Source organism: Gallus gallus, chromosome 4, assembly GCF_016699485.2.
Source record: "Gallus gallus isolate bGalGal1 chromosome 4, bGalGal1.mat.broiler.GRCg7b, whole genome shotgun sequence".
NCBI lineage: Eukaryota > Metazoa > Chordata > Aves > Galliformes > Phasianidae > Gallus > Gallus gallus.
This window is the reverse complement of record NC_052535.1, coordinates 17808739-17829331: the sequence shown is the minus strand read 5'-3', so window position 1 is coordinate 17829331 and position 20593 is coordinate 17808739. Positions and strand designations below refer to the sequence as shown.

The following is a 20593-nucleotide window of genomic DNA, read 5'->3' as shown; positions in this document are numbered from 1 at the left end:
GATCACTGCACATGTGTATGAGCTGTGTGATCTAGCAGTTAGGCAATGGTGAATCTAGAATTACTGCTACACCTTTTTTATTGCATCTTTTCGGCGATGCCTTACTTTCAGACAGATGCAGGAGTCAAACAGAGGTGCCCCACTGCACTGACCCATTGCTAATATGGAAACCTGTCAAATGCCACCTGCCCACATTTGCTCAGCAGGCCAGCACTGCCAGCCCCTGCCAGGTATCGTGGGATACGTGTGCAGGTCAGAGCCCGGGAAACACCATCAGTTAGGAAAAGTTTTCAATCTATTGTTGCTGTCGCATTATTTTCACTTGCATCAGCCTCTATGTTTTTAACAGAAGAATCTTATTAGCTGAGAGAGAATTAGAAATGAGATGATGGTGAGTCCTGTGAAAAGAACATTTTGACCTTGAAGAGGGCGCACAGGGTATTTGATATTCTAGTGCTGCTTTCTAGCCTCCATCCTGGTGGTGATCTGCACTCCAAGCACTTTGTGACTTTGTATGGCCCGACAGTAAGCAGAGATGCAGGGAGTCAGGACTCTGCAGAGCTAAACCTGCAGGCCAGAGTTCACTCCAGTGAAAACAAAAGGCCTGGAAGCCATCAGCAGACTTACGTTTACCCAAGAAGATCTTGAGTAGTGATCTTGAGTTTGGGCTGTCAGTATGGCGGTAGGATTCTGCCTCATGAAAGCAAGTGACACCAGTGCCAATGTGCAGGCATATCTGTGTGCTTACCTTAGCACTCAAGTAATCCCTTCCATTTCCAAGAGCCATACACAATGTTAAGTATGTGTTTAAGTATTTTTGAACTATGCAAATAATTGATTTCTGTATTTAAAATATAAGTTCAAAGCAGATCAATTTGGAACAAGCATTTGGCAAGCCAGCAGATATTAACAGCATGGCATTAACCTATACTTCAGTAGGAGCTGATACTTGATGCTATGCAACTTTTTACAAAAGCACAGAGAAATTACCAATGGTGTTTTCAACTCATAACTGCTAAGCACAGAGATTCTAGTTAGAGCTCTGTCTATTTTTCAAGCAGGAGACAAATTCAGCACTCATTTTGATTTATATAACTTCCTAAACTAGTTCACTGATATGTTACCATGTCATGATTTCACCCTTATGTTCTTCCATGGGCACTCGTGTAAATAATGACCTACCAAAGCCAAAGTTGCCTTCATCAGCTGCATTCTTCTTTTGTGTCCAAATCAGTGGAAGGCCACATTGAAACTGTAGTCAATTGCTCACAAATGAAATATTTTTTTCCTTGAAGCTTCTTATTTTTCTAAAGGCAATGTTTCTTAAAAAAAATACTAGAATCCTATTTGTTCTGAAACATTCATCTGTAGTAAAAATCTCCCCAGTTTCATAGAATCATAGAATCATGCAATGCTTTGGGTTGGAAGGGACCTTTAAGATCATTTAGTTCCAATCCCCCTGCTATAGGCAGGAACACCTCCCTCTAAAGCAGGCTACTCACAGCCCCATCAAGCCTGGCCTTGAATGCTTCCATGGAGGGGGCATCCACAACCTCACTGGGCAGTTTCATTAAGTGCCTTTTGAAAATCATATCCAGAAGAAAATTACTCTTTAGGTGTACCTTTCATCTGATGCAGAACGGGAGTTCTTGTGTTCTTGTTTGTGTTATGCTGACTTGTGATTGTGCCACACTTGTATTCTTCATTCCTTAAAAGCAAACACAATTGGCTCTGTGTATTTTTTCTGTAATTTTCTACCAGAGGAATATTTTCATTATTTTCATCTTTTTTTTTTTTTTTTATATTCTTTCTTATCATCCTGCGTATGTTCAGCCTAATAATTATCTTTACTCTGGAATGGAGCAAATCTAATTCATACATAGAATCGTAGAGTCTTGGAGTCTTTTGAATTGGGGGAGGTCTGCAGGATCACCGAGTCCAACGACTGACTCCACACAGCACTACCCCAGCTCTCTCCCTTGAATTTTGCCTCTCATTCTCACATGCTAAGTCTTAGTATTCTGGGCAGAATTAGGACAACCCCCTGTCTCAGCCCCTTGTGTATTTATCTTGTAGTTCATGCAATTTCACTCCCCAGGAGCTTTACTTTGAGTTTTACCTACCAGTAAACATACACTCAAAGTGTTTTTCAGACAATGCCATTGATTTTACTAAATTTCCGGTCAAATACATGCAAGTAGCAAGCATTACATGATTTCCTTCCATCTGTTTTTGGATCACCAAGAAATTCATGAATCCCTGAGTGAATCTGCGACAAGCCCTTGCACTGCTCAGTTGCTGCTCCCTTTGGTGTACAAGATGTGCAGTGGGGCAGCCTCTGCCCGCTGTAATTCCCCATCCGTGCTGATTCCAGGAGTGCCTGGAGGAGTTCCACAGCATGGCCACCCAGGGGCTTGGCTTTGGACCTGCTTAGCTGGCACTGCCCTGTAGATGCAAACCTCTCCCCTCACCTTGGCCTCCTCTTGGCCCATCCCAATACTCTTGCAGAGCAAGCATGGCACAAACAGTTATTTAGCATCTCACAGTAACACTTCTCCTTAAGTAGGTTAAAAGATCACTTGTCCAAAAATAGTGGAGTACTGAACAAGGAAAGTCCCATTTGTATGTTTCAGAAAAGACCATTCAGCACACTCCTCCCATCAGGGTTAGTCTTCAGGTGCACTTCACAGCTGTCAGGCTCTGACTTTTGAGTGAGACATCTCAACTGGGAAATAAATGACACCACTTGTAAGAAACAAACAAAGCAAATGATGTTTTTCTGTGAATATTAAAGCTGCGGGCTGAGGAAAGGCCCCATGTCAATTCCATTCCCACCCAAATGTGCAGGGACTCAATCTCCCACCTTCCCAGGGAGGTCACAAGCCACCGTCTGACAAGCAGATCCCCCAGACAACTGAATTAAGACAGCAGCATGATGTACAAGCAGGTAGAGGCCAGGTTCCTACAGCTGAGTAACCCCACTCACGTTGCTTCCTTCTGGGGAAGCCCTCTGGTCTAGCTTTACATGGCAAACCATGCAAATTACAGTCCTTACGACTTCTGCTGTTTGTCAGGAACTTCAGGTGACTGGGAAGAGTCATGAGTGACGTGGTTTTCCAAAGCTTCCAGACAGATGATGAGTGTGTGCTGCAAGTCCTGTGTGGAAGCATGGTACAGATCTGCCACACATTCATCCTCTGCACGCAGAACGCTTGTGAGGCCAGCCTACCCTGCCAGCGAACACAGGAGTCCTGGCATCCACACCTTTATACATGAGCTAGCAGTGTGAGCAAAGGTGCAAGCAGATGTATCCCTGTTGATGAGCTGATATTGCTGATATTTGTTAGCTCAAGGTTGTTATGAAACATGCAAAGATGGGCTTGGTCTATAAGCCATGTGCAAGTTAAAGAACACTTCTGGATGGAAATCTTTCAGAAAACTGAGGCCAGATCCTGGCTCCAATAGTATGCATTTGGGCACAGTGTGTTTATTAAAGTTCTTAACTTTGTAGGCTATAATTTTCTACGAGCTCTGTTTTATGGCCTGGTACAAATCAGCCATTTCATTAGTAGGGGTGCAACGTCTCCCATGTCTCATCTGCTGTCAGTGTACTGGGACAGGGCTTCCAGCACCTCCAGGACAGTGGGACAGGAGGGACAGATTTAGGAAGGTAATACCAGCAATTATTCACGGACTCAACTGCCCTCCTGACTGCCTGTAGTTTGCTCAAGAGATGTGGGTGGGCTATCAGCTTGCAGCTGGTGGTCTGTCAGAACAGTCCCAGGGTGCACTGGTAACCAGTGTGTTTGCAGGCAGAGAGGTGAGTGGTTTTATGCAGCTCCCTGTTCGGTTTCATACCTGTCTTCAGAAATACGTGCATAGTACAAAGCAGGGAAATGAAACAACTCTGCTGCTTCCTTCTTGCTAACCTGGGTTCACCTGTGCGAGGTGAGTTTAACCCTTTTATGACTGTCCAGAGTGCAGAATATTGTATAGTCGTGGCATGAAGATAAGAGATCACACTTTCGCTCTTTGTGCCCATGGCATCTTATCAGTGATTTGTACACTCAGATTTGGGGGAGGGGGGGCAGGGAATTCAATCCATGGACAGTGTTTTCTGGAGCTAGCCTACTTTTGCACTACATGAAATTGACACCTTGCAAAGGAACCTCTAAAGATCCTCAGCAGCATTTTGCATGTTAGAATGCTGTGCACAAGCTGCCTGATTTTTGCCTTTACGTACATGAAAAAAGGAATTTCCTTGGCTGTTTGAGGTTTCCAGCTTCTGAAGAGAGGAAAGTGCTCCTTCCCCTTTAAGCCCGGAGCAGTGTGTGTGAGAGTGTGTGTGAGTGTGTGTGTGTGTCTCCTCCTCTTTGAGTGACACAGCACTTAGATATGCCTATCAGTAACTTAAACCCCACAAACTCCACCTTCTAAGTGAGGAAGCTGTGGGTTGATGGAAATGTAGCGAGCAGATTGAGACAGACAGTGAATCATTAGCAAACTGCAACGCCAGGATGGACTTGTCTGGAACCTAAAAGGAGGAAACAGTCTCCGAGTCCTCCGCGGTGCAGGGCTTTGCTAAATACAGTCAAAGTGGATCTAAAAGCTGGTTGATCCCCACTCCAAGATGCTGCTGGTTTCCCAGCGGGTAGAAGCACCACGCATGGAGCCGCATATTCCGGTAAGCAGTGTTTGAAATCGATACGGCCGGGGAAGTCGGAGTTGTGCTGAAGGAGCTGGGCACCCCGCGGGCCGAGCCGGGCAGGCAGGGAAAGTTTTCGGGGGCGCTTTGGGGCAGTTGCCGGCGGCGGAGCGGAGCCCGAGAACTTGGCCGAAGGTTCCGCCGCGCTTCGCGGGAGCTGCCGGGCCCAGGGGGCCAGGATGTGTTGGTGGGTAGGGGACCGGGAAGACCGTGTCACCGCCCGCGGACCGGTGCACGGGACGGGGCCAAGCGCCGCCGGGCACTGCCGGGGTCTCAGCTCACGGCAGCGCCGCGTGAACGCCGGCGGCTCGCCTGCACGGGCGGCTGGGGGATTCTAATTTAAACTCAGAGCAGGCGAGGAGGGTAAAGCCGTCACCGCTCGGAGACTCCTCCGGGAAAGTGTCACGCGAAGGGTAAAGCGCCTGGTGCTGAGCTGCGTTTTTTTTTTTCTTTATTTTTTAAGAACTCACGGTATTTGCGTTAGTAGCGGCGTTCCTGGTTCTTTTGGGAGCCTGCAGCGCTGGTTATATCGGCGGGATACGGAACAAAAGGCGCAGCGGAACCCCGCAGCAGCCTCCGGGGTCTCCCGAGCGGAACGCGGCCACAGTCTAGGCACCGACGCAGCTGTGGGGACAGCCCCAGGTGCGGGACGCGGCGCGGCGCGTGCGGCTTTCCCCGAGACCGTTCGCGTGCGGAGACCGACGGCGTGCTGCTGCCCTGCGCCTCCGACTGCTGTGGGTTCTCATCTCGAGATGGAAAGCGCTACCGGGAGCGCCCGCAGGGCGCCCGAGGCGCTACTCGGCCGGGTCCGGCGGCCCCGCGCGGCTGCGGCTGCCCTCCGCCCGCCACCGGCACGGAGCCGGCTGAGGTTCCGGTGTTGTGGGACGTGGGCCTCGGCTCGGCGGGGCCGGGGTACGGAGGCTTTGTTCGGCCGCGGCCGGCGGGGACTGTCATGGGGTGACACGCCGGGGACCCGCGCGGAGTGGTCGCTCGGCGAAGGGCAGGGCTTAGCTTTCCTTCCAGGCTTCTCCGCCGCCACCCCGAAACAAAGCACGCCGAGACCGCTTTTGTTTCCCGGGGGCCAGCGGCGGAGCCTCGCCGTGGGCAGGGAGCGGTGGCGGGGCCGCCGCGGTGCCGCCCGCTTGGTGCTACCCCGGCGGCCGCGTGATGGCCGCACCGCGCCCCAACGGAAGGCGGTGGAGCCCTCGGCGGAGCGCCACGAGGCGGTCCCGAGGCGGGGGGGGAAGGGGGGTAACTTCTGCCCGCTGTCTCCTCCCCGCGTCGCGCAGCTCCGCTCCGACCCACGAGCGGCACTGAATGGCCCGTCCTCTCCGCAGCTCCCGGCCGCTGACGCGTAGCACGCCCGTTATATAACGCGAGTGTTCCCCTTCTCGGCCCTGTAATCCCCGGTAATGCCGAACGGCCGGGGCCTGCCCTTCCCGGAGCTCCCCCTTCCCTCCCCCCTCCACGGGGCGAACTGACGGAGAAATAAAGCCGCCGACGTGAAACTACGCCATATGGTGCCTCCGGGGGGGAGGGGGGGAGTAGCCGGAACGGCCTTAAACCTGCCGCCCCCTGCCCCTGCCGTAAGCTGCCCTCCGCCCCGCTCGGCCCCCTCAGCCCCCCCAGCCGCATTACCGGGTGCTGCCGGCGAGCGGGAGCAGCGCGAGGAAGTTGCACACTGGCACCCAAAAAAGCAACGATCTGCTCCTGGCACTGACCATTTTCAGTTCTCTCGCTGCCATATGTTTGGAGAGGAGGAAAGAAGAAAAAAAAAAAAAAAAAAGGCAATTTGGGAAAGATGCTCTCAGCTTGGAGGGAGGAGGTGGGCTGAAGGAGCGCGATACAAGGAAATTCCATCTTAGGAAAGCATTAGCAAGGGGTGACTTCTAATGTTTTCCTGCCACTGACGTTGACAGTGACACACATGTGTGGGCTGAAATTGGAACGTCACCGAGTTTTTAAACTGAACCAGGAAATAGTCTGTTGCTCAGGGATAGAAAACAAATACTGTGCATTGTAAGGCAGGTAACAGGCGCTCCGCTGCTCCTCTCCAGCGGGTGAAAAGCTGCTTAATGCTTAGAACCGAGCAGCCTCAATGGAACTTAGCATCTTATTTTCAGAGATTTTGGTTTGTCTCGTTTTTAACTTGAGGTTTTCCGTCTCTGTTTTTAATCCTTTTAACTAAAACTTAACAATCGGAAAAGCAAATATTGACAGAGCTTCACTTGTAGTCCCGTGTAACTGCATGGTTAGAACCTGCAAAGGCTCCTAGTTTTTTTTTAAAGCTAATGTAGTTGTTAAAGGATTTTTGGGGAGATTAGTAGTTATAGGAGACAGTTGTATATACTAACTCTCTTGTATGGCCTCCTGCTGCACAGTTGGAAGTGTTTTATGAATACAGTGTGCCACTGAACTGAGTTTTAATTTTTGCACCGATCTCATTACTACCTTTATAAAGTGGTACCTTGCAGAGGTTTTAAATGGGTTTAGGAGCTGTTTTGTCAGATGTCTTCTGAGTGGATGTGAGATTGACTATGAGAGCTCCCGACCCAGGTGCCAGTCAGAACCACTGCCCCACCACACTGGGAGGAGGGCAGGAGGCAACCCAAGGCCAGGGATAGCACCAGGAGGGGTCCCCCAGCCATCCCGTAGGTGATGTGCTGTGCAATTCACTGGTTCCTAGTCATTTAATTGATAAATGTGCTCTTTTGCTTGCTGCTTCCATGGAAGTAGCCTTAAAATAACTTCTATGAGCATGTAGCCATGATAAGGTGAAGTAAATCTTGGAAAAGCCATAACAAATGGACTTGCCCAAACCAGGGGTTGTCAGAGCCTCTAACTAGGAGGGAAGGCAGGATCCCTAGGTTTCACTGTTCCCTTGTGCCTGCTGTTTCTGAGTTGTCAGCATTTTTCAGCGTTGAGGAGAAGTTGATTATAAGTTACAATTCACTGGCAATTGATGTGGTCCCCAAATAAAGATAGCTAAATCAGTTTAAATGCTGCCAGCGCCTCTCCAAGGAGCCCTTTTTGTGTCTGATACATTTGCCATTCACTTCTTTAAGGAGCAATTAATATTCTACACTGCTATTTTTTCCTGTATGGGAAGAACACTAGTGTAAGTGACTCTGAAAGCTTTCTACATGATGTTCCAGTTTGACTTGGTATTTAAAAAAAAAAGTATTTCAAACCGAAGGAAGCAGAGGACACACCAAGGCTTCACACTGAACTGTTTTATATTAATATTGATTTTTTTTTTTAAAGGGAGTTTGTGTTATAAAGAGGGAGCTTTTATCCCCCTGAGCTCTTTGGCAATTATCTTCCTGCCATAAATGTTGATACGCACATAATGGATGTAACTAAAAAATCTCCTTATCCCAGCAGAAAAGGCCGACTGTTTGTTGGAGCAGAGAGAATGCTGAGAGTGTGAATAGACAAACCCATATGTCGCTGGTGAGAGAGATAAATGATGGACGAATGAGAGTTGGTTACTATGGATCAGCACAATAAACCAATTCCCATCATACACCTCTCTTAATAATATACCAGTTTCAGTGCCATTGATGGGTAACCTAGGTAGCACCAGTCAACTGTAAGTTTTTCAACTGTTCTTTTATACAGCTCAAAGCAGAGTTGGGACTGCTCTAATTTTTTTTCAGATGTTGGGTACTACAGTTGTGCGGAACTTCCACCCTTGCTGGTAATTTTGAAGGGGAACTTTAGAACATGGTTGTGAAATGCCAAATGTGTGCGATACTTGTGTACTCATAACAAGTTTTGTTTTCGTTCACCCGTAAAAGGTAATTGCTTAAAAATATGTAAAGAATCTGTTTAGGCATTTAGTAGTGCCGTCATTAGCGTTGTTTCTGATTGTATGGGACTTTGGAAGATACTGGAATATTGTTTTGCTTTAAGTGAAAATAGAAAAAACGTTTTTATTAAGAAGATGGACACGCCTGCAGAATAGGCAGTGATCAGTAACATGGTTTTGAGTTTCCATGACCCATTTCAGGGCTGCCAGCAGCTCAAAGGGAAACTTTGCAGAGCTCTCTGTGCTGCCATCACAGCCTCCTTCCTGCGATCTTTATTATTATTGCTAGCACTTTGCACAGAATTGACATCTTTGTCAGTTAAAGGTTTTGCTTTATATCCTTCTCTTCCACTATTTTTCATTGCAGTTTGCTATGGCCTGGGCTGCTAACTCTGTTCAAAATGAAAGTGCATCTCAGTGGCAACATAAGCAGGGCCCTGTGACTCCATCACGTCCCAGGCACCAGTTGTGCTACATGGAGTGATGCAATCAGAGAGGGAATAAGTAGCAAATACAAATGTGCTATGAAGAGTCTTAATTCCTCTTGGGAAGCCTCCTCACTGATAATAATTTTCTCATTTTAAATGGAAGAAAATGTGTCAGTAAGTGGTTACTTGCCTTCAAGAGGCAAATGCTCATTTTGTGCATGTTTATGTGCCGAGTCCCATAAGCTGCTGGTGGAGCTTGACTTGGTGCGCAGCTCAAATGCTCCAGCACATGCTCGTCAGGTGGTGCGGGGGACAGTGCTGCTTCTCCTGCCAGGGACCAGCACAGTGCAGTGGAACTTAGCATTGGGTGACGCTCAGATTTGAACCTCGCATTAAGGACTTAAGCATCAGGACCTTAAATAGGGAAGTGGGGTTGTTTTGTGCCCCCCACCCTGCTCACTCTTGCCTATTGAAGGAAATGAGACAGAAACAGAGCAGGATGAGGGAAGGTGCCATGGTAGGCTGCATTTACAGTGGATCCTTTCCTCCTGTGAGGGAATGGCTGTACCCAAAGGGTAAAGTGGGGGAGAGAGCTGCAGGCTCCTCCTTTCCCTGGTCCAGGCAGCAGCTGACAGGTAGCATGCAGTGCCAGGACCTGCTCTTGGGGCTAGTGGTGTGCCCAGGCGAGGGATGTGGGGTTTGGGCCCGTTCCTCCCTGTGCTGCTGCTGTGCTGCCGTAAGGCATTGGTGCATGCTGACCTGGTTTGAGACAGTCACTCCAGCAGGGTTCCGGGCTGGCTGGAATTGCTCCTTGCTGGTTGGTGGTAGCTCTGCTAAGGAGGGGAAAATGAGAATTTATCAATGTGCCCTGTCACTTCATGACTCGTTGAAATTCGCTTTGGTTTCCCCTGAAAGAGACTTGACAGTGTTATTGATAAAGAAGTATTGCATAAGCACCCCATCAGGCATGTCCTAATTTGTTAATAATTGATGATCTGGGTAGTACAGAAATACCAGTGTTGTTAATGCACTCCCACACTGATCTGCAATCTCAGCCATCCCCATGTTTTGCTTTTCCAAGTGTTTTCTTCATTCTCTTTTGGTGTTTTTGTTTGTTTGTTTGTTGTTTGTTTGTTTGTTTGTTTTTTCAGCAGAGTTTTCTGCTGCTGTGACCGTGGTGCCTGCCCGACTTCCCAGCTCAGGCGGGGGCAGCTGGGACTCAGCCTGTGGCAGCCATGGTATGGATTACCTCTGCAGGGGAGGGTGTTGACTAGGTTATTGTTTCACCCCACAGCAGCCCAGCTCTTGAGTGGCAGCCAGGAGGACACCAGCTTTCGCATCATCCCCTAGAAGAGGTGTGGTGCGTGTCCGCAGGACAGGCTCCATGGGTGCCCCATTCCCACAGCAGGACTTCTCAGTTCTCTCCCCTGAGAGAAGGCCGCTCTCAAGTGAGCTTAGAAGCTGCCTGCTCCTATCCTGCTGTGGCCACAGAGGCAGGAAAAATGTTTACTTCTGTCAACACACTCAAGCAGAAATGCTTAAAGAGTCTCATCAAAGGGAGGGGGCTGACTCTTTTTCTTGCATAGTTTTGCTTGTGCAATTCTGTGGAAGTTCTTTTCTCTAGAATTAAACACCATGTAGGTTTGGGACTTACAGCTACCCAGGGTGTACCTGGTTACTGTTTTCAGAATAACACAGCACACATACTCTCTTGTGGGCGATGAAATCCATTGCCTGCATCAAAATCAGAAGAAGCAAGGTAACTCTCTAGTTGTGTTGCGCAATACAATGCCATTGTTCACTTTATTAACATCCAGAGGTGGATTATCCAGCAGCTAGGAGCCTGTTCTGCTGTGCAAAAGCCTGTCAAGTGGTTTAGTGTCAAGTGGTTGATCCTGATCAGGCAGTATGCAGCCCTGATTGCTCAGAGCCTGCATCGTGCTCATTACAAGATTTGTGTGTTGGCATTGGCTGCTCGAAGGCTTGCTCCGAATGCCAACATTCCCCTTGTGCTCAGGATGCACTTGCCATCTCGTCTGTGCTTTGTGCAGAACTGGAGAAGACTGGCAAGCTTTCTGTCCTCTGCAGAGAGCCCAGCTCTGCTAAGCTGCCTGTCTGTCAGGGATTAATTTAACCTCTAATTACTACATTTTTTTCACAGTTTGCTGCACATGAGCATGTTATAACAAAAGCACAAAGAACGATGTCATTTTATTTAGCCACTACTCTGAAATTAATTTAGGGGGTATAGAGTCAGATCTAACACACTTGGTGTTAAAATAATTGTGCTGGCATTAGAATTGAAGTACATAATCTTGTTGTTTCTAATGATATAACAGTACTAGTGTAAATAGTGCTGTTAACTTGTTAGTCTTAGCCATATTAATAGAGATGATACTTAGTTACAGAGAAGTACCCAAAAGGATCGCATCAGCCAGAGCACATGGTTTGTGCTTGATTCCCAGCAACCATTTTGGGTTAGGATTGGGTGTTCAGGAATAGTTGGTTGTTTTTTCCAAAAAGGTCTTTCAAATTGCAACAAACAAATATTTAAGATGGCCTGGGTTTCTTCCAGCCTGGATAATGATTTTTTTCCTTTTTTTTTTTTTTTTTTTTTTTCCTGTAATATGCGACATGTTGGGAACAGTACAAAAGGCCATATCTCCTCTTCTGTCTGCTCATACTGATATCAGAAAGATGGTATTGCATATTGCATCGAGAGTAGTGTCTGGTCTGGAAGTAAGGGAAGGAGTCTGGATTTATTATGAAACATATAGAGAACTTCATCTTTTTGAGTTCTGTGTTCTGTAGTATTTACAAGTCAGTATTATTTTCATTTGGATCGGGGAGGCTTGGATTGGGAAATGCAGTCTATCTTCAGTTCAAGAACACTTCCTTAAAAGAGCAGTTGTTGTTATGTGGGCCAGATCCAGCAGCTGCCTCTTTGTTCTGCCCCATGTCCATCACCTCTGAGCAGACTTGTTGTCACGACTTCAGAAATGCCATTTTTCACACAGCGTTGGGTGTGTGGAGTTGTTGATTACACACTGGCAACTTATTTCTAGTGAAAACAGAAGACGAGTGGTATTTTGTGTCATGTATTTTACGAAACACAGCCCAACTTGGTAATTCTTCTCCAGTAAAAGCTTTTAGTGCATTTGATGGGAAATTTTCCCCAAAGATTCCCCAAGGTCAGATAGGACACAGTTACAGAGTCAAAGCTTGTAGTCCCTTTCTCAAAAGGAGGATTAATGTGGCATCGTTATCCAGGCTCACAACAGCAGTGACACGGGATTGCCAAAAGACTAATGGAATGAGATGGATGATTGATTCTCTCTGCTGCGTTATTTCTCTGAATTTTTTCTTCAGTTCTCCAAATTCCCGAACTATAACCAGTTGCTGTAATTAGTTACTCTAACAACTTCTACTCTACAGATAAATTGAACAGAAATGGAGATCAGTGGGTGTAAGGGCCTTGGTGGTTTGGCAAAGTGGCAGCGCAGTGTGGAGAGTGGTTGGGTAGCAGTGTGGGACAGATTGCAGGTTCCTGCTCGTGCTGCTAGTGGATGTGAGTCTTGAAATAACAATCTGGAGATTTACTAAGGTAAAAACCAAGCCTCAACAAAGCCTTTGCAAATTTCAGAACTATTAGATTTTTTTTTTTTTTTTTCCAGAGAGGTTGAATGTCTACTGCCCTGCTGGTCTCCAGAGATGGAGGCAATTCTTGGAGTAAACAGTTCCCAGATTCTTACATTCCATTGTAAAATGTGAATAGTGGTGCTTTACCTTAAGGATGCTTAGTGTGAAGGCTAACTAGCTAAGTATTTACTAAAGCGTGAATACTTGTAGCTAGTTGAGGTCTCTAGGGACCTTTCACATAGCTGGAAGTTATATTGAAAGTAAAGGGGGTGTATCTTACCTTGAATCCCTCCTAGGTATGAATGATAGTTTTATTTCTTTGTTTTGGCTAAGGAAGTGGATTTTTTTTTTCCTGAATTCATGTCACAGTATCTTTCTTCTTGCTGAAACTTCACAATTTGGGGAAGAAAAAAAAAAAGAGAGAAAATATTTAAAGACAAACTTGGCATCTACTCTCAGGAGGGTATCTTAATGTTTCATCTTGAGGCCCAGATCTTCATAGGTTAAGTTTTGGGCAAGGGTAAACAAATGAATCTTTTATGAAGACATCCATCATACACAGTTCCACTCACGCTCTAGAAGCTTTTTCCCCACGCAGCTGCATTAGCTTGAGAACAATTACACAACATGCATTTGATGTGGATACTGAGTGTAATTTCATTTTGCTTTGACAAGTTACTTTAAATCTTACTGGGATCTTCACAATTCCAAGTTTATATATGGAAATAATTTCTGAATTCATCCAGTATTCCTGTAACCTGGTAGGTTATGCTGATTGTTGGACGCTTTGAAGGACTCAACTTTTCCTGTTCTTCTAACTTACTTATTTTCTTAATTAACTCTGTTGATTTAAATAAAGTCACACAGACTGGAAAAACCTCAAGTATATACAACGCTGCAGCCAGAAATACAGGCAAAAGGTTTTGATCTCTGACTGCCAAGTGGTGACTCATTAAAAAGGAATTTTTGTTCCTCCCTTTTAAAAGGGTTACTCACTACCAAATAGTAAATATCTAATTTTGATGCTACTGCATTGAAATGCCTGACATTATTGGTGTACTAAGTCCAAACTCTGTAAGATGATTTGATCACTGACTCCATTAAGTTGTGTTTTGTTGTTTTTCTCTATTAAAAAATCTTTGGGGGGAACTTTTTTGTGCTTTACCTTGTCAGTTTGAGTGTATTCTAAATTGAAAAAAATATTTTTGGTTTATAATAACAGAGGACCTTTTCCATGCTTTAAGCAGTGGGTCACTCAAATTATTTTTAATACAGGACTATGCAAGCACTAATTTCTTTCTAATTCTGCACTGGGGAGCATTAGACATGTACATTGGAGTTTGTCTAAATCAAAAAATTTCCTTTTGCCTGCTACATCAAGGGTGTGTACTTAGTATTTTCAATTTCTGTGCATAAAACTGAAAATAAATTGTAGTGAAGAGCCACAGTCAAAACCCAACTGAATGAATGCCTTTTTCTTTCTTCCCCCCCCTCCCCCTCCCCCAGTTTCCATACTAATCTTGACTTACTGTGCCAGCTCCTTTGTCTTCCCATTCTTACCTATTCTGCACCTTCAACGGAAGGGCACAAAGGCATATTTGAATCCTCCATCTCATCTCCTCATCTTCTTTATGAATTGATTGGTTTGAACTTTATGTAGCATTGGGAGGATGTTTTCTTGGTTGCAGCAACACTTGTGTTTGACTTAAAGCAGGAAAGAGAGTGTGTTCAGGCTTTTCCATCTTTATGAGAAGTGAATCTTAGTCCCTGATCCCAGAAGGTAGGTCAGCCTTAATTTCAAGTGAAAGTCGTGCATCTTCGAATAACTTCTTGTGTCATTTGAAGTTCAGTGTTCTTGAATTCCAGAGATGTAGATGAGTAGAATCTGAAGGTGAGGGCAAGTGTGAAAGATGTAAGAGAAAATGTAGATGCATTTCCTGATGCTTCTCTCCTTTCCACTTTAGGGCTCCCAAAGTCTGTCAGCTGTAATGGAGTGATTTGATTACTTTGTGGTGTTAGGCTAAAAAAGTAAATCTAAGTGCCTTAGGAATGGGGAACTGATCCAGCAATCAAAACCAAACAAGTTAATAACTGTGAAGTGTTTCTGCACACTGCTGCTCCTGAAATGCTGCCCCCAGAAGTGCCTGGGGGCAGCCCTGGCATGGGACCAGTCGATGGGTGTGAGGATGCTCCCTGTGCACTCTCCAGTAACTGGGTGCTATGGGTGAGCTCTGTGTTTTGAAGAAGTGTGTGTCTTCTGTCAGTTACGAATTATAAAAATCTTGAATTTTGCAGGCTGAACTGTATGCTGCTTCCCCTTCTCAGTCATTCTCATGTGCCTGGAAAAGCTTGACTTAGGCAATCTTAGCTCTCCTTGCTTTAAAATTCTTCTGGCTCTACACATCTATAGATTGTTTTGTTTTTTTTTTTTTCTCTTGACAGCTCTTCTCACCCTTCACCCCACCCCCAAAAATCCAGCCAGATACTGAGCATTTGACTGTCCACACAGAGAGTCTGAACTCCAAATCAGCCACTGAATAGTTGCTAGCAGTCATGTGCCCAGCTATGTACAGCCTGAAGTCACTTGTCAGGACAGAGTGCAAAGAAATGTGAGCTACAGTAGCAGTGTCAAGTGCTGTGGTGTAAGAAACCCTCTGCTACTTGCCTGCATGGAACTGATTTTGGATGTTGTTGCTTGTGAAGATAAGACATGATCTAATTACTGGAAGTCTTCTGCAAGCCAGCAGCGTTAATTTTATCATATCTGAGAATGGCAGCAGTGGCAAGCAAGCGGTAAATGGCTGACTGTGGCTGCCCGCCAGTCCTGATGGAGCATCTCTGTTGAAGGCTGCATGACTGTCAGTTCAGGATGTAAAATGCTCGCCTCTTTGCAGCTCTCAGCTCATCCAGAGAACATCCCTCTGCTGGTCATCACACAAGGAGCAGCAGCAGGTTCTGGCCCTTGTGCTGGGCTCTGCCATCTGCTCCCCAGAACACAGAAGGACAAACTGTTACGCTTTGCAAAGAGCACAGGGCTTGATTAACTTAAATTACCCCCCTGTGGGGCATGCTTGCAATGTTGAGGGGATTAGGTGGCACACATTTTAAAGAAATACATGTTCATTATTAAGAAAGATTGTGCAATAATGTCCAGTGGTCATTTCCTTTTGGAGTGTAGCTCTGTGTGTGCATAGCTGTTTGTTTGTGCATACTGCTGGGCCCCAGGACAGAGGAGGACTGGCTCTGTGGCTCAGGCTGGCTGGGCTGGGCCAGCTGGAGCTGCTGATGGAGAGCCAGGAAGCTCACAGCCGAGCAACAGAGGCGTCCGGGGTGTGAGGAGGCCATGGTAGGGGTGAGAGCAGCAATGGCTGGGATGGGCTGGGCCTAAAGGGAGGGTGAAGCCATGGGCTGGGGAAGATGCTGGGCAGGTGTCCAGGACAGGGTGAGGTATGGAGAGAGGGGAGGGATGGAGGTAGAGATGGTCCCTCATGGGCATGTCCACCAGGTCCAGCATCTCCAAGTGCTTCTGCTTGAACAGAAAATGTTTCCCATGTGCCAGCTCACTGTGTGCTCCCTGAGCACTGCTTTATCTCCATTACATATATAATTTTATTTTATTTATTGTTATTATTATCTTAATTTTGCAACTGTTATTTCTTTTTGTACTCCTGCTTTTGTACCTTTGCATTGCTGTGCTAGAGGGATTGGCCTCCCAGCAGCAGCACAGAGATGCGCTGGGGAGCCAGACTCAGCTGTGATCACAACCTTGTGTCACTTTGGTTTATTTCAGTAATAGGACTTCTGTATGGGCATGCTGAGCGCTTGGCAAGCTAGCTGACCAAAGCACTGCCTGCCATTCAGTGTGCTGCTACTGCATTCACCTGCTGAGCCTGAGCTGTGCCAGCCCCAGGCCAGGAGTCATGGTGTGCCTGTACTGCTGCTCGTGTTGCCCAAGTTCACTGCTCCGTGCTTTCACCTGGCAAACCTGATTCCTGCACAGGGCAGCCATGGGTGCTGGGCTAGGTCTGCAGATCTTGCTTAAAGACGTTAATAGCCTGGCACTCATCCCACATGGATTAGCAGCAGTGTCCAGAGCAGCATGGAAGCCTTCCATGGGGCAGCCTCCAGGGGCATCTGCCTGGCCATGGTACATACAGGCATTGAGGGGACAAACTGCTAGTGACCCACCTTCCCAAATCTCCTTCTTCCCCTTTGGGATCATAAGCTGGCTTTGGATTCTGCCAGCCTGAAGAGAAAGTCATATTCTCTTTTACAGCTTCTCCAAAGGAAGGAGACAGAATGGAGTGTTTATGCAGGCAGACAGGAGTGTAAAGATTGTTTGGTTTTCTTCTCACATGCAGAAAAATGAGTCACTTTGCATTTCCTTATTGAGAAGGATCTGACTTATCAGTGTGTGTGCTCAGAGGTGAATGCCTATGGACACCCTCCTGTAGTTCCTTTCCTCCGTGGCCATGCTGCAAGTGGGCTCCAGCTAGTTTGGTGTAACTCATTCTGTGGCTGTCTTTTGAAATGGGAGCATCATTTTTCTTCTTATGTAAGCTAAGTAACAGGGGAATTCTTGATTAGCTTTAATTTAGCTATACTACTCCAGGAAAGTATAGTTCCTGAATTGCACAAAGGCTCTTTAAAAACAAATCCTCCTGTGTGTACTGGAGGTGTGGTGACCAAGATTAATGTTTGCCTGATGCCTTTCATCTCCCAAGTACTTCACAAAGAACAAGCATTTAATCTTCCCAAGAGATGCGTGAGTTGGGTGAAATAAGTTTTACTGTCTGTGCTTTACTTCATTAGGCAGGGAAACTGAGGCAAGGAGATCAAAGTACCTTGCTCAGTTTTGAACAAGGCCAGCACTGAAACTGAAATTTCTGGTTTCTCTCTGCGTTTCCAGCCTGGTGTCTCTTTTTTCTGGGTGGAAACAGTGGGACTGACTTTAGAGTAACAAAATAAAAACAATGTTGTGAGGCACCTGAGCAGATGTTGTGCCTGTGACACTCAGCTGGTCCTGCACCTTCCTCTCTGTGGGGTCTGGAGATGTTGCCCTGTGTTTCTAGTTGGGCTGCAAAGCATTGGTAGAACTCTCCTTAGTCTGATAAAATGTCTTAGTTTAACCACTGGTCCAGCCAGCTTGGAAATACAAGTAGCATTGAGATTTCTAGATGACTTCTTGAGATGCTCCTTTGAAGGTGGAGTAGAACGTGCTTGAACTACATTACTGAATTTTAAGCATGAAACTTTTCTCATGAGTGTGGAAAAACGATTTGTATGATTTGGATAGGGCTCTTCACAGAGTTCAGTGCGTGTCTGCACCAGAGCACCTGCTCCGCAGCAGGGCTGCATCACCCCAACCCACCTCCCAGCAGAGCGTTTGTTCCCACGTTGCATGGAGGAATGATTTCAGGCGGTGCTGTGGAATGACTGGGACAGGCAGAGCAGTGCAGCCCCACTCGCCTGGTGCGGCCGCCGTTCAAAAGCATTTAATTAGTTGTTCTGAAAAGGTGGCTCTTCTCTCTGGAGGGAGAAATGGTGTATCAGCAAAAGCTGACCAAATTGATGTAGCAAATCAATTCTATGGTAATCCGTTTATTTAAACTTTGGTACTTAATTTTATAAGCTCTTCTCAAGTGTTCCCATGCTTCTGTTCATTAGCCAGTATTCTTTTATGCTGTTGCTTGGAGGTTTGTGCAGCAGATAGCGAAATGGCCAGAACATGCCACTCTAAACTGCCTCTAAATGTAATTCAAGCAGGTCTGCAATAATAGTGCTAAAAGAAGAGCTATTTAGTAGCATTATTAATGGGCAAAGAGTTCAGGAAGGATTATGAAAAAGTAAATTTTTATTAAGACTGGAGGAGCTAGAAGAATGGACTGATTGCCCTGAGTCCTCTGGGCCCTCGAGCAATCAATTTCCCTTTCTAGTATTCAGTTACTTGCTAATTGTATTGATTTTTATCAAATATGTGTACAAATCAATTTTATATTTTAGTGTTGTTAAAAGCTTCCTTCCTTCCTTGCAGGCTCTGGGGCTCTGATCGTTCTCCTTGTCATCTTCCTTTATTTTAATGCTTTTACCTTGGTGCATGTTTTCTCTTGGACATGCATATTTTTCTTTAGGACTTGCTTTGGATGTCTGACTGGGTGGGGATTTTGTGTGGATGCTGTGGGTCAGCGGACAAGAGCTGCACAGGCACAGTAGAACTGTCTGCTTAAGTCAGAATTGCAGGAAAGGGATGTGTTGCATCATAGAATGAGTGGGTACAAGTGACGGTAGTGTGTGACCCCCCCGAAGAGCAGGAAGCACTGCTAGCATAGGAGATGAATTGTGTTGCAGAAAGGCTGCAACTGGAAACAAAGACTGAGAGCAATGCTGAATGTGACGTGCTCTTATCAAATAAACATGAAAACGAATGTAACTAAAGTGTGACTCCTAAAATAACTCAGACTGCTTCATCAGTCTGAACTCCATCGTTTCTGAAACGTAATTTGCGTGCTGAGTAAAGTGGTTGTTGGAGACTTGTCTAAGCAAAGCGAGTGCATCAACCTCTGAACAAAATAAAACAACATTCTCTATTGTGTTTGTTTATGCCCATGGCACTTTAAATTGTTCCTGTCAAGCTTACCTATTTTCTAGGGTAGCACACACTCGTTCACTCTTTTTAATGCGAGTTACACAGTTTGGAGTTGGAGAGAATATCTCTGGCTTTTGTGTAAGCCTGAGAAATTGGCTCTTGTAATTGAAATGTTTGGGTATGTGCAGGCTGTCAGGTCCCTCTGAGAGGCTTTGAACTTTCAGTGGTGTGAGCAGGAGAACAAGGAGGGCGCGAGCTCTGCTCTCCCACTTGCCTCTGACTGAATGTCACACTGTGGACTTTGTGGCACTGCGCCTTCTGCTCTTATTGCCAAGGCATTTTATTTAAAAGAGCTCTTCTTCAGGAGGGAATTACACTAGGAAGTGTTGGGGTATATTCACATGTGCAGTAAAAACACCAGCTTCATTAAAAAACCTAATATAATGGAAGAGGCATAAAGTGCTTTCTATTTTACGCTGACCGCTTTTGTCTTTTCATTTTTGCTCTGCTTTCTGCTTCTGGTGCCCTCTCTTCCTTGCACAGCAGCTCCAGCTGGGAGCCCCAGTGAGAGCACAGGTCCAGTAGATTGCAGGATCTGCTCCCAGAGGCCATGGGGCACTGGCAGGAGGAGAGCCTTCTTCACCCACACATGCTGTGTTTGCGTGGCACTGTGGAGCTGGGCTTGCTGCACTGAGACCCCCAGCATCAGCTCACCGCAGCCCCGCCATGAGATGCCCCATGGCCACAGCACTGTGCTGCCTTGCTGGAGAGGCAGCCCATGCCAGCCACGTTGCCCCTGGCTCTGCATAATCTTGCAAACAGGGAGTACAGTTTTGTCATGAGGTTTATACAGCACCTCCTTGTATGAGTGCACTGGATGAGCTATGCAAGGGGTCATTATGGCAGAGAGAAGATAAACGTACCGGTTCTGCTAGAGGCTGTCCTCAGGCTGTTTGTTATGTGTCTCTAACACTGTCACTACATCACACACTTCCTCGATCTCTGTATTACCCTACAAGCCTGTCTAATGGGATCCTCTGTTGCTGATTCCGGCTTACCCTGACCTACTTCTTTCTTGTGTCCCAGCAAGCTGTCAGGAGCTATCAGAGCACTGGGAGCTGAAATAAACACTCACTGAGGGGAAAAGCGAGGCTGTCTCTGGTGAATTTAATTAGCTTTGTTTAACTGGCTTGTTTGCTTTGTAAATCACATCATTTTTAGTCAAATTTAAGGGATAAAAAAAATCTGTAATTAAATCCAATGATGCACAACCTTATTAAAAGTCAAGGGTTTTAGAAGTTCAGTACAAAAAGTCATTTAATTTGAAATGCATTTATGGTGCCCTGAATATTTTAGGGAAAAGAAGGCTGAATTTGAGGTGTCTTTTGGTTTGGGCATCTTTTATCAGGGAGGTAGGACGAATT

The 20593-nt window shown here is 46.1% G+C and overlaps 1 protein-coding gene, 1 long non-coding RNA gene and 1 other non-coding gene across 3 annotated transcripts in view; 1 reads left to right on the top strand and 2 right to left on the bottom strand.

Moving 5' to 3' along the window:
* Positions 1 to 2143: 2143 nt before the first annotated feature.
* LOC112532284 lies at positions 2144 to 6462 on the bottom strand. Its single transcript, XR_006939261.1, has 2 exons — positions 6344 to 6462; positions 2144 to 2725 (listed from the first exon to the last, which is right to left on the bottom strand). It is a non-coding gene; the product is annotated as a collagen alpha-1(I) chain-like (transcript).
* The window catches only part of MAMLD1 (mastermind like domain containing 1), a 76873-nt gene continuing 60719 nt past the window's right edge, over positions 4440 to 20593 (top strand). The window contains exon 1 of the mRNA XM_003641088.6: positions 4440 to 4684. Coding sequence (XP_003641136.2) covers positions 4631 to 4684 — 54 coding nt within the window. The 5' untranslated portion in view covers positions 4440 to 4630. The remainder of the gene's footprint in view (positions 4685 to 20593) is intronic.
* Positions 17500 to 18837, bottom strand: LOC121110617. Its single transcript, XR_005859313.1, has 2 exons — positions 18673 to 18837; positions 17500 to 18112 (listed from the first exon to the last, which is right to left on the bottom strand). It is a non-coding gene; the product is annotated as an uncharacterized LOC121110617 (long non-coding RNA).